The sequence below is a fragment of the Staurois parvus genome, unplaced genomic scaffold, assembly GCF_062004578.1.
Source record: "Staurois parvus isolate SC_StPar_1 unplaced genomic scaffold, SC_StPar_1.0 ptg002257l, whole genome shotgun sequence".
Lineage (NCBI taxonomy): Eukaryota > Metazoa > Chordata > Amphibia > Anura > Ranidae > Staurois > Staurois parvus.
The window spans coordinates 59,389-73,639 of NW_028320053.1; the positions used below are offsets into that span (position 1 = coordinate 59,389).

General features: G+C 46.8%; 1 protein-coding gene across 1 annotated transcript in view; it reads left to right on the forward strand.

Annotated features, from left to right (window-relative positions):
• LOC149431451 (WD repeat-containing protein 76-like) overlaps positions 1-12,582 on the forward strand; it is a 62,064-nt gene extending 49,482 nt beyond the window's left edge. Inside the window, exons 12-14 of the mRNA XM_089665592.1 lie at positions 1,631-1,783; positions 8,325-8,378; positions 10,653-12,582. Of these exons, the coding sequence (XP_089521718.1) occupies positions 1,631-1,783; positions 8,325-8,378; positions 10,653-10,914 (469 nt within the window). The 3' untranslated portion in view covers positions 10,915-12,582. The remainder of the gene's footprint in view (positions 1-1,630; positions 1,784-8,324; positions 8,379-10,652) is intronic.
• Positions 12,583-14,251: the final 1,669 nt, after the last annotated feature.

A 14,251-nucleotide genomic window follows, 5' to 3' on the forward strand; every position in this document is an offset into this window, starting at 1 on the left:
TTGCCGTGCAGAGTCAGCAGAGGGAACACATTTATGTGCTGAAGTATTTGGAGATGTGCCCCGTCCAGCGATTTCCATTCCGCCGTCATTAAGAGACGGATAAAGCGCTCGGCCACACATCTGCGGAAAATTACTTTTAACCCCTTCCAGTCTGGACACTTCCCCCCCCTTCCAGTCCGGACACTTCCCCCCCCTTCCAGTCTGGACACTTCCCCCCCCTTCCAGTCTGGACGCTTCCCCCCCTTCCAGTCCGGACGCTTTCCCCCCTTCCAGTCCGGACGCTTTCCCCCCCTTCCAGTCCAGACGCTTCCCCCCCCTTCCAGTCTGGACACTTCCCCCCCTTCCAGTCCGGACGCTTCCCCCCCCTTCCAGTCCGGACGCTTCCCCCTTCCAGTCCGGACGCTTCCCCCCTTCCAGTCCGGACGCTTTCCCCCCCTTCCAGTCCGGACGCTTTGCAGTCCGGACGCTTTCCCCCCCTTCCAGTCCGGACGCTTTTCCAGTCCGGACGCTTTCCCCCCCTTCCAGTCCGGACGCTTTCCCCCCCTTCCAGTCCGGACGCTTTCACCCCCTTCCTGTCCAGGCCAATTTTCAGCTTTCAGCGCTATCACACTTTGAATGAGAATTGCGCAGTCATGCAACACTGTACCCATATGAATTTATTAGCATTTTTTTGAGACAGATAAAACTTTATTTTGGTGGTATTTATTCACCGCTGGGATTTTATTTTTTTTACTATGTAAATTAAATGTCCAAAAATTTTGAAAACGTTTTTCTTATAAAATTTTGCAAATAAATAGTATTTCATCATAAATCTTGGCCAAAATTTATTCTGTTATATTTTTAGTGAAAAAAAAATAAAATAACCCAAATTAGTTTGTAACCAAAAATTATAATTTTTAAACTTTTTTTTTTTTTTTTTACATTTTTTTTTTTTGTATTTTTTATATATTATTTTTTATTTCTTTTTTTTTTTTTTTACATACTGTCACCCTAGCAGTACAGTCACCATGGTGACATTGTACTACTTGTGGGGGTTTATGAAGATTTTTTTTTTTTTTTTTTTACACTGATTGCTTTTACAACCATAAAGGCTGTAAAAGCAATCATTTCTACTTCTCTCTGTCTGCATTCTTGCAGCCATTGAAAACTACTGTGTGAGCTGTGATTGGTCACAGCTTGTCACATGGTACAAGGCTGTTGTGAATAGCCCTGTACCATGTTATCTCTGTGATCGTTCACAGATTTCACACGTAGTAAGCAATGATGCCAGAAGTGACATGTTGCTTACTACTCTGCATGTGATCACTGATTGGCCAATCAGTGATCACATGATCGGGACCTCACACAGAGTTCCCGTCCGATGATCGGTGTTCCACTGTGTCAAGAGGACACAGCGGGCACCGAATCGTGGTGCTGCGCGCTCCCAGGGAGCACGCACAAGCAGGGTGCGGGGAGGCCGTTTATAAACTCCCTGCACCCTGCACTGCCACCGTCTGGCCATTTATATACAACGGCCGGACGGGAGATGGTTAAATAATCTTTATCGCAGTTCAGGCAGAAGATTACAGACCCTTATGAGAGGTGAGGAAACCGCATCAACCTTTAATTTGTGTGTTTTCTGTCTTCGCAGAGATGTCTGTGTTTATGATGTCAGGCAGATCTCCAATAAGAAGCTTCGCCCTGTGGTCTCCTTGCCTGGGCACTCGAAAAGTGTGTCCTCCGCATACTTCTCCCCAGTCACAGGCAATCGTATCCTCACGACCTGTGCTGACGATCGCTTACGGTAACAAATGTTTGTTTTGTATGTAATATATGCCTATAGTAACTTCAACATGTAATTAACCGCTTCCTGTCCGCCCTATTGCAGAAATACTGCTACAGGGCGGCACGGGTGTGCAAAATCATATATACGTGATTTTGCAATTCTGGGTAGGGGGGCACGCACAGTGGCGTCCCTAGGAGGGAGTGGGCCGCACCGGGTGACACCATCACAGGCGGTGCAGGAGCAGGATGCTGGCACGCTGCCCCCGCCCCAGTGTAGCGGTAAAGTGAGTATCCCCTGAAGCAACTGCTCATGTGCCGGTTTCAGGCCTAAGAAGCCGATCGCCGGCTCTGTGCAAAAGTCAGAGATCGGCTTCTTCGGCCTGAAACCGGCACATGTGCAGTTGCTTCAGGGGATACTCATTTTATCGCTACGCCGGCGCCACTCCTTCCTCTGGAGGGGTGACACTACGTGTTACCACACTGGGTGACACAAACTCTAGGGACGCCTCTGGGCGCGCGCCCTACCCGTACGGCCATTCGCAGCCACGGCTGTCAATCACCGGTTCCCGGTCGGTAATTACTTGCCGGCACCCGGTGATTTCCGAGGATCTCCGACAGGGAGAAGGACTGTTTTTTTTACTAAGAGTTCTCCTCCCTGTCAGCTCGGGCACACTGCACAGCACAGCCATCCAGAGCAGTGTGATTACAGTGAAGCACTCAGACACCACCCCCTAGTAAAACACTCCCTGCACACAGTCAACCCTTTGATCGCCCCTCATGTTAACCCCTTCCTGCCCAGTGCCATTAGTACAAAAGCACTGATCACTCTATTGGTGTGTCTGGGGATGTCAGTGACACCAAGTCAGTTCCCTCCAGTGTCAGAATGTCCACCGCAGTCCCGCTATAAGTCGCTCGCGTGCGCCCCCTACCCGGAAATGCTAGATCACCTGTATATATATATACACGTGATTTTGCGTATCTGTGCCGCCCTGTAGCAGTATTTCAAGGAGCGGTTAAAAAGGTCTTTGTACTATTCTGGATGAGGATTTTCTGAATGTGATCTTCCTGATCTTCGGATGAAGAGAAGGCTGCAGATAAACAGGTACAACTTATGTAGGAGGATTTGTTTCATCCCTGTGTACCACCTGAGGCCAGTCACTTCACTGGGTACATGTAAGGGTTACTGTAATCAATGCAGTGGCTGTCAATACTGTATAAAACTACATAGCATCATCTACATACAGCGCTGTGTTTTGGCAGCATTACGGCAACTTCCCATCCTGTTCCTGGAACAAAATCGAATCAGGCGGAGCAGTGCTCAGCCATTCATGGGAAGCCTTGTATTTTTATGAATGAATACAAGGCTTTATCTGATTGGCTGAGGTGGAGAGGCGGCAGATGACCTAACCCTCTCCACCTCAGCTAATCAGAGGAAGCCTTGCATTCATTCATAAAAATACAAGGCTTCCCATGAATGGCCGAGCAGTGCTCCGCCCGATTCGATTTTGTTCCAGGAACAGGGTGGGAAGTCGCTGTCACGCTGCCAAAACACAGCGCTGTATGTAGATGATGCTACACGCAGTTCATGCAGCACTCACACTGGGGGCATCTGTTAGCAAACAGTTTGTTTTGGGACAGGATGGCTCAGATGAACAACTTGATATCATAGGAAAGTTAGTCTTTAACCCCTCGCCCTCCAGAGGGTTCCATCCCCCCCCCCCCCCCCTTTCCTGACCAGCCCATTTTTTAGAATACAGCGCTGCGTTACTGTAACTCGCAATTGCACGGTTATGCAACGCTGTACATAAACAAAATTTTAGGTTAGTTTTTTCCCAGAAATAGAGCTTTCTTTTGGTGGTATTTGATCGCCCCTGCGGTTTTTATTTTTTGTGCTATAAACAAAAAAAGACTGACAATTTTGAAAGAAAAAACAAACAATATTTTTTACTTTTTGCTATAAAACATGTCCAATACAAAAATTAAAAAAAAAAATCTAATTCCTTCATAAATGTAGGCCAAAATGTATTCTGCTACATGCCATTACTTAAACAAAAAAAATCTCAATAAATGGAAATTAACCCCTTGGCGCCGGCTTCTCCTGGCCCTTTAAGGGTTTCAGAAGCCGGGAGGCGGGGTTTTAGGGTCATGTGCCCGCTGTCACGGCGGTCACATGATCGGGAAAGGTCCTGATTGCAAAAGGAGATCGGGACCTTTCCATGAGTACCGGACATGTGTGCTGGGAGCGGTCTCAGCACATATGCTTTTCTTCATTGCACGCAAATGTGCGGCCGCTCGGCGTCAAGGCCCAGACACCGAGAGGCCACACATTTGCATGCGGCCGGCGCCAAGAGGTTAATTGGTTTACATGAAAGTTATAGCGTTTACAAATGGCGGTATATATACTGGACTTTTAATTTAAATTTTTTATTTATACTAGTAATGGCGGCGATCAGCGACTTATAGCAGGACTGCGGCGGGCATTCTGACACTGGGGGGGGGGGGGGGGGGAGACTAACTGCCATTGACATCCCCAGTGACACCAATACAGTGATCAGTGCTATTAAAAATCACTGACACCATACTAATGGCACTGGGCAGGAAGGGGTTAACATCTGGGGCGATCAAAGGGTTAACTGTGTGCTGTGTGTGTTTTTACTAGGGAGACATGCTGTGCAGAGAGATACAAAGCAGCATGTCCTTGCCGGCAGGAGAGAGATCTCTCCCCTGTCAGCTTTCCCCGATGATCGCCAAGTGGAATCGCTGGCGGGGACCCAGTGATTGACATCTATAGCCGCCAATAGCGGCATGGGTAGGGTAGCACACGCGCCCCCTACCTGGAAATGCAGATCACTTTAACGTGATTTTGTGCAACCCTGCCGCCCTGTAGCATTATTTCTGCTATAGGGCGGAGGGCAAGTGGTTAAAGCAGTTCTAAAGGCTGAAGGCTTTCTACCTTTCTGCATGTATGCAGCTTCCCCCCCCCCAGCCCCCAATACTTACCTAAGCCCCCCCCCTCAATCCATCGATGTGTCCAAGTGGGGCAGCACAGTGGCTAAATGGTTAGAACTTCTGCCTGGCAGTACTCGGGTCATTGGTTCGAATCCCAACCACGGCACCACCTGCCTGTAGTTTGCATGTTCTCCCTGTGCCTGCGTGGGTTTCCTCCAGGTTCTCCGGTTTCCTCCTACACTCCAAACAGATGCTGGTAGGTGAATTGGCTCCTGTCTACATTGGCCCTAGTATGTGTATGTATGAATGTGAGTTAGGGACCTTAGATTGTACACACCTTGGGGGCGGGGACTGATGTGAATGTACAATATATATGTAAAACACTGCGTACATTGACGGCGCTATATAAGTACCTGAAATAAATAAATAATAAGAGCAGCGAATCACTCCCTCCTGGTTCAGTCACAGCGGCAGGAGCCATTGGCTTCTGCTGCTGTCAATCACAACCAATGAAGAAAGTGCAGGGCGGAGCCACGCTCTGTGAGTTGATTGACACACAGAGAGGGGCTCGGGAGTAAATATGCAGGAGTTCCCCCAGAGCAAGCAGCTTTCTATGGGGTACACTCAGCAGGTGGGGGGGAGCCAGGAGCAGCAGCAGGGGACCTAAGAAGAGGAGGATCAGGGCTGCTCTGTGCAAAACCATCACACAAAGCAAGTAAATGTTTATTTAACCAAAAAAAAAACCCTTTTAGTATCACTTTAACCCCTCGCCTCCTGGGCACTTCTACCCCCTTCCTGCCTCCCGGGCACTTCTACCCCCTTCCTGCCTCCCGGGCACTTCTACCCCCTTCCTGCCTACCGGGCACTTCTACCCCCTTCCTGCCTACCGGGCACTTCTACCCCCTTCCTACCTACCGGGCACTTCTACCCCCTTCCTGCCTACAGGGCACTTCTACCCCCTTCATGCCTACCGGGCACTTCTACCCCCTTCCTGCCTACTGGGCACTTCTACCCCCTTCCTGCCTACCGGGCACTTCTACCCCCTTCCTGCCTACAGGACACTTCTACCCCCTTCCTGCCTACAGGGCACTTCTACCCCCTTCCTGCCTACTGGGAACTTCTACCCCCTTCCAGCCTACCGGGCACTTCTACCCCCTTCCTGCCTACAGGACACTTCTACCCCCTTCCTGCCTACAGAACACTTCTACCCCTTCCTGCCTACAGGACACTTCTACCCCCTTCCTGCCCACCTGGCACTTCTACCCCCTTCCTGCCTACAGGACACTTCTACCCCCTTCCTGCCTACCGGGCACTTCTACCCCCTTCCCGCCCACCGGGCACTTCTACCCCCTTCCCGCCCACCGGGCACTTCTACCCCCTTCCCGCCCACCGGGCACTTCTACCCCCTTCCCGCCTACAGGGCACTTCTACCCCCTTCCCGCCTACAGGGCACTTCTACCCCCTTCCCGCCCACAGGGCACTTCTACCCCCTTCCCGCCCACCGGGCACTTCTACCCCCTTCCCGCCCACCGGGCACTTCTACCCCCTTCCCGCCTACAGGGCACTTCTACCCCCTTCCCGCCTACCGGCCACTTCTACCCCCTTCCCGCCTACAGGGCACTTCTACCCCCTTCCCGCCTACAGGGCACTTCTACCCCCTTCCCGCCTACAGGGCACTTCTACCCCCTTCCTGCCTACAGGGCACTTCTACCCCCTTCCTGCCTACAGGGCACTTCTACCCCCTTCCTGCCCACCGGGCACTTCTACCCCCTTCCTGCCCAGGCCAATTTCCAGCTTTCAGTGCTGTTGCACTTTGAATGACAATTGCGCGGTCATGCAACACTGTACCCATATGACATTTTTATCATTTTTTTTTTGTGACAGAGCTTTCTTTTCGTGGTATTTATCACCTCAGGGTTTTTTATTTTTTCTTAAACCAAAAGCCACTGAAAATTTTGAAAAAAACGTTTTTTTCTTAGTTTTTGTTATAAAATTTTGTAAATAAGTGATTTTTCTCCTTCACTGATGTGCGCTAATGAGGCTGCAGTGATGGGCACTGATAGGCTGCACTGATGAGGAGGCACTGGTAGGTGGTACTGATGAGGAGGCACTGGTAGGTGGCACTGATGAGGAAGCACTGGTAGGTGGCACTGGTAGGTGGCACTGATGAGGAGGCACTGGTAGGTGGTACTGATGAGGAGGCACTGGTAGGTGGCACTGGTAGGTGGCACTGATGAGGAGGCACTGGTAGGTGGCACTGATGGGCATTGACAGGCATCACTGATGGGCATTGAAAGGCAGCACTCATATATGGCACTGATAGGCGGCACTGACTGACACTGATAGACGACACTGACTGACACTAATAGGCGGCACTGATAGGTGGCACTGACTGGCACTGATGGGTGACACTGAAAGGCAGCTAAGATGGGTACTGATATGTGGCATTGATGTGGCATTGATGGGCACTGGCAGGTGGCATGGATGAGCACTGACAGCTGGCGCTGCTGGGGCTACACAGATCATCAGTGCTCTGATGATCAGTGTACATGACCCCTCTGAGGAATGCCGATTTACCGGCTCTCCTCTCCTCTGTCAGCGTGACAGCTCGTGGGGAGAGAAATGCCGATAACCGGCATTTCCCTGTTTACATGTGATCAGACACAGCTGATCACATGACCGAGCCGACATCTTCGGCTCGTTCCATTGATTGGTGATCTGCTGTTTCCGAGGGACACAGCGCACCGCCAATCGCCGCACTGACGTCCTCCCAAAACGAGAGAACCGCCTTGTGTCCGTCATTTTACTATATGGCGAGCGGGAGGCGGTTAAGAAGCGATAATCTATGGGGAAATTTGTAATTTGTGACTTTTATGTTGATTTTATTATAAAAGCCATTAGCTACAAGAGTCTACGCCGGTACGGGTAACACTGCGCTGTGTACAGAGCAGGCTAAATAAAGAGTGTGATGCAAGTTGGTGAATGGACACGATGGGAAGGAATTTTGTAGGGAGATAGGAGAGTTGGATCAGAAAGTGTGAAAAGCTTCTGTGAACAGATGGGCTTCGGGGAGTGATTAGGAGCTGGAACGCCGCTGGACGGTCTGATGGAACAGAGAAGAGCGTCTCGTTGGCTGGATTCTCAGAACTGGGAAGGAATGGTGGTTACCTCATCATGTGCTCAGGACTGACAGCCAGCCTGTCTGCAAGGGTCACGTGTGTTGTCATAGGACTTTCATTGGAAGAGGACATTTTTCATTTTGATATTTGCTGCAGTTATTGCAAATGTCAAGCCGCGCGACGACATGCATGACTACTGATGAGGGGGGGGGTTTACTTTCCTTTTGTTTTCTCTTTATTCTTATTATGCATTGACATTGATTTTTCCTTTTGCATTGACATTGATTTTTCTTTTTGCATTGACATTGATTTTTCTTTTTGCATTGACATTGATTTTTCTTTTTGCATTGACATTGATTTTTCTTTTTGCATTGACATTGATTTTTCCTTTTGCATTGACATTGATTTTTCCTTTTGCATTGACATTGATTTTTCCTTTTGCATTGACATTGATTTTTCTTTTTGCATTGACATTGATTTTTCTTTTTGCAGAGTGTTTGATAGCACCAGCCTGAGCTCCACCGTTCCACTTCTCACTTCAATCAGGTACTATTTACTACCGCTTGTCCGCTGAAATGTGTTCAGCCTTCTTAACGTATCTTATAGGAGATGCAGTCATTCAAGTCTTGATGTAGGCTGCCATTGGCTTCAGCCCTGGTTCACACTAATGCAGTGCTGGAAATAAATCAATGTACCGGTGTGATACTATGTGCTGACACAAAAATAATAAACCAAGATTAAAAAAATTAAAAACCCTTCACGCCAAAGTATACTTTCTGCCCCCGAAAGTTCAAAACGCACAGTCCAACGTTTATTCAGCGTCTCTGTATATAACACACCCAGTAGTGCCAATATCTTCTTAACCACTTAATTACATGATCGGGACCTCACACAGAGGTCCGGTACAGTGATTGCGGTGCCACGTGCTCCCAGGGAGTGCACACAGGCGGGAAGGACGTTTATAAACGTCCACCCGCTCCTGCACTGCTCCCATCCGACCATTTATATAAATGGGCCGGACAGGAGCAGTGCAGGGGTAGGTGGCCATTTATAAACGTGCTCCCTGCCTGTGCGCGCTCCCTGGGAGCACGTGGCACCGCAATCCGGTGCCCACTGTGTCCTCCAGACATAGCGGAACACCAATCGCTGTACTCACACAGAGGTCCTGATCATGTGATCACTGATTGGCCAATCAGTGATCACATGAATAGTAGTAAGCAAGATGTCACTCCCCGGACCCCGCATTCACTATATCCGCTCTCCCCGGACCCCGCATTCACTATATCCGCTCTCCCCGGACCCCGCATTCACTATATCCGCTCTCCCCGGACCCCGCATTCACTATATCCGCTCTCCCCGGACCCCGCATTCACTATATCCGCTCTCCCCGGACCCCGCATTCACTATATCCGCTCTCCCCGGACCCCGCATTCACTGTATCCGCTCTCCCCGGACCCCGCATTCACTGTATCCGCTCTCCCCGGACCCCGCATTCACTGTATCCGCTCTCCCCGGACCCCGCATTCACTGTATCCGCTCTCCCCGGACCCCGCATTCACTGTATCCGCTCTCCCCGGACCCCGCATTCACTGTATCCGCTCTCCCCGGACCCCGCATTCACTGTATCCGCTCTCCCCGGACCCCGCATTCACTGTATCCGCTCTCCCCGGACCCCGCATTCACTGTATCCGCTCTCCCCGGACCCCGCATTCACTGTATCCGCTCTCCCCGGACCCCGCATTCACTGTATCCGCTCTCCCCGGACCCCGCATTCATTGTATCCGCTCTCCCCGGACCCCGCATTCACTATATCCGCTCTCCCCGGACCCCGCATTCACTAGATCCGCGCTCCCTGGAAACCGCATTCACTATATCCGCTCTCCCCGGACCCCTGCATTCACTGTATCCGCTCTCCCTGGACCCCGCATTCACCGTATCCGATCTCCCCGGACCCCGCATTCACCGTATCCGATCTCCCCGGACCCCGCATTCACTGTATCCGCTCTCCCGGACCCCGCATTCACTATATCCGCTCTCCCCGGACCCCGCATTCACTATATCCGCTCTCCCACAGTACACAGAACATGGAAATGCAATTAATTTAGTAAATATAAACTGCTACATACCTTTTCTCATCAGCAGTATATAGCAGTCTCGTGACTCAGTGTCCAACAGAGAACTTTTTAAAGCTTGTAGGAGTTTTCATTTTGCTCTAGGAGGATGCAGAATCCCTGACCTCTGTCTGGATAGTGCTGATTGGCCCTGTGCTGATCACATGCACGCTCCCAAGAAAGAGAAAAAAAAAACCTCTCTAGCAATACACACCAAACTGAGCATGTGCAGTGTCTCCACACGATATATCTGATCAGGAGATAAGAGGGGGGACACTGGAAGAAGGGGAGGATCAGAGAACACGGGATCAAAGTGCCTTTTTTGCACAATGCAGAGCATTAACCCCTCAGGTTCCACAGTTAGTATATCAAGCGCGCTCTACTGCATCTACAGACTGATTGTACTGTTGGGGGTTTAGTAACACTTTAAGCACCATAGTCCATTCCAATTTTCTCTGATGTGAAGTTAAACGTATCAGAGTGGTTGTGTGTATTGCCCCATTTACAAATTTACATTGTAAAGTGGGTGGTGCCTCTGGATTTTGCATACTTTTTAAAAGGTGGTGTGAATGAAAAAAAAAAAAAATGTTGCGAAATGCTGGGCTAGATATCGGCCACCTCTTCATTATAGTCACCAGTCCATTGTTGGCATTGATCTATTTTCTGACCCTCCTAAAGCCCAGAGTAAGATCTTCTTCCTCCATTGCAGGCATAACAACTTCACAGGCCGCTGGTTGAGCCGTTTCCAAGCCGCGTGGGACCCGAAGCAAGAGGATTGTTTTGTGGTAGGCAGTATGAGTAGGCCTCGACAGATCGAGGTTTATCACGAGGACGGGAACCCCATAGACGTTTTCTATGACGACAACCTGAACTCTGTGTGCTCCATCAATGCCATGCATCCCACCAGGAGCATCTTAGTCGGTGGAAACAGCAGCGGGAGGATACATGTGTTCCGGGACCAATCTGCCTAATACAGGAGGTTCCGTGATGCCAGACTGAAAGCCGGAGGTACACGGGAAATCAGCCGCAGTTTATTGAATGATTCCGGTTGTGGAATAAATCCATTCATTTTGGGTATTTCCAGGGACACCACATCCCAATGTTAGGAACTGCGCACAATACGATTGAAAGTGGACTTTATCGGTGCCCAAAGACTACACATATAGATTATCAGAAAATATTTACTAATTTATTGATCGCAATACTAAAACAGTTCATATATGACAACATGTTTAAAAAAAAAAAAAAAAAATACCCACTTAAAGCGGAGCTCCAGCCAAAAGGGAAAGTTCCGTTTTAACCCCTTCACGCCGGTGCCTCCCGTCTCTTTAAGAGTTTCAGAAGCTGGGAGGCAGGGCGGGGTTTTAGGGTCATGTGACCGCCGTGGCACGTTATCACGGCAGTCACATGATCAGGAAAGGTTCTGATGGAAAGAGGAGACCGGGACCTTTCCGTGAGTACCGGACGTGTGTGCTGGGAGCACGCAGGGCGCGCGCTCTCAGCACATATGTCTTTTTTTTAATAGAACGCAAATGTGCGGCCGCTCAACATCTAGGCCCAGATGCCGGGAGGTCGCATATTTGCGTTTGGCCAGCGAGAAAAGGTTAAGGGCTGCTCCCCTTCTCCCCATTAAGGATTGGCATCTTTGGGGGGCAGGGGGGAGCGGGCACCCAAATTTGACAGGTACCTGCTCCCACTTACGATCCAATCGCCCAGGCGATCGGAAACGGAAGGTGTCCTCCCTCCTTGTAGTTTTTTGGGACACGTGACAGGTCCCAGAAGACTACAGGACCATTCATGAAGCGCAGCGCTTCTCGCACATGCTCAGTGGGTACCCGGTTGTGAAGCCGCAAGCTGTCACAGCCGGGTGCCCACACTGAAGATGCCGGCCTCCTGGAATACAGGACAGCCGGTGAAACAGGCTGCGGGGGACACACCACGGGACCGAGGGACAGGTAAGTGGCTGTTTTTTAAAAGTCAGCAGCTACAGTTTTTGTAGCTGCTGACTTTTATTTTTTGACAGGTGAGTGGAACTCCGCTTTAAGGGTTTTGTGACTTCCTCCTGTATAGGAATCTCTCGTTACAAATACTTGCAACCAGGGGCGGACTGACAACTCATGGGGCCCCTGGGCAATAGGGGATCATGGGGCCCCTGTGTCCTTGCCCAAACTCAAAAAAGCCTATGAAAAAGGTACCAGGGGCATCTCATGGGGCCCCCTACTGACCCCGGGCCCTCGGGCAGTGCCCGAGTTTCCAAATGGTCAGTCCGCCCCTGTTTGCAACAGAGATAAGTTACAGTGAACCCTTCTCTTATCGATCGATCACCGATATCTGTCTGTGATTCCACATCAGCATAAATTCCTGACAATCAATAAGAAATCTCACAGTGAATGAATAAAAAGCATAACGATCCCCTGCGTGGGTAACCTGTGCTGTAATACATCTTTGCTCTGCAACAATAGAAACTATTGACCCGGAAAAGTAGAACAATAAATAAAGGTGCATCTAGGTAGACGGGATTAAATCCAAAAATTCCCAATGCTGCAAAAGTTCATTTCTCCACATGTACAAGAAGTTATGTTCAAAATACCAAAGAATGTGTTCACACAAAACCATAAAATAAATAACTGAGAAAAATACATATACAGTGCAACCAAATAACTATATAATGGTGTCTGCACTGGAGGTCGCACGATTTCAAAGTCGGATCGGTGTGAGCGGGACCTTAGTATTGTGCCTGATTCCAGTTGTGCACAACTTTCATCAACATCGTTATTTTCCATTACTATTTTCACTTTGTACATTTATCTTTGTATGTATCATTAAAAAATTTTTTCTTACATTTGATGGGATTTTAAAGGCAACATTTAAATACACAAAGGAAACTATTTCTTTAAAAGAAACAACATTTTATTATTTTATTTATACATCCAATATATCATTAAAAGTTTGTTTTTTTTTTCTCTTCAAGCACATATAGAGTGATTATCAAAATGCATCAAAGCAGGATTCAGAATAATTAATTTTGATATTCATTCTGTATGTGCTTGTAGAGTAAAAAAACCAAACTTTTAAAATGATATATTGGATGTATAAATAAAATGTTTTCTTTTAAAGAAATAGTTTCCTTTGTGTATTTAAAGTGGAGTTCTGCCCTTTTTTTAAAAAAAAAAAAAAAAAACTTTATTTATACATCCAATATATCATTAAATGTTTTTTTTTGTTTACTCTACAAGCACATACAGAGTGATTATCGAAATGCATCAAAGCAGGATTCAGAATAATTCATTTTGATATTTACTCTGTATATGCTTGTGGAGTAAAAAAAAACAAAACCTTTAATGATATATTGGATGTATAAATAAAGTTTTCTTTTTTTTTTTTTTTACTCTACAAGCACATACAGAGTAAATATCAAAATTAATTATTCTGAATCATAAATAGTAAAAAAAAAAAAAGAAAACTTTATTTATACATCCAATATACCATTAAAAGTTTGGGTTTTTTTTGTTTACTCTACAAGCACATGCAGAGTGAGTATCAAAATGTATCAAAGCACGATTCAGAATAATTCATTTTGATATTTGCTCTGTATGTGCTTTTAGAGTAAAAAAAAAACCCTTTATGATATATTGGATGTATAAATGATATATTGGATACAGAGTGAATATCAAATTTCATCAAAGCAGGATTCAGAATAATTCATTTTGATATTTCCTCTGTATGTGCTTGTAGAGTAAACAAAAAAAACTTTTAATGATATATTGGATGTATAAAGTTTTTTTTGTTTTGTTTTTTTTTTCTTTTTTTAATTTAAAAAAAAGGGCAGAACTCCACTTTAAATTCACTCTTTATGTGCTTGTAGAGTTAAAAAAAAAAAAAAAAAACTTTTAATGATATATTGGATGTATAAATAAAATGTTTCTTTTAAAGAAATTGTTTCCTTTGTGTATTTAAAGTGGAGTTCTGCCCTTTTTAAAAAAAAAAAAAAAAAAAAAGAAAACTTATACATCCAATATATCATTAAAAGTTTTTTTTTTTTACTCTACAAGCACATACAGAGTGAATATCAAAATGAATTATTCTGAATCCTGCTTTGATGCATTTCGATATTCACTCTGTATGTGCTTGGAGAATAAAAAAAAACTTTTAATGATATATTGGATGTATAAATAAAGTTGTTTTTTTTTTTTTTTTGTTTTTTTTTTTAAAGGGCAGAACTCCACTTTAAATACACAAAGGAAACAATTTCTTTAAAAGAAACAACATTTTATTTATACATCCAATATATCATTTAAAAGTTTTTTT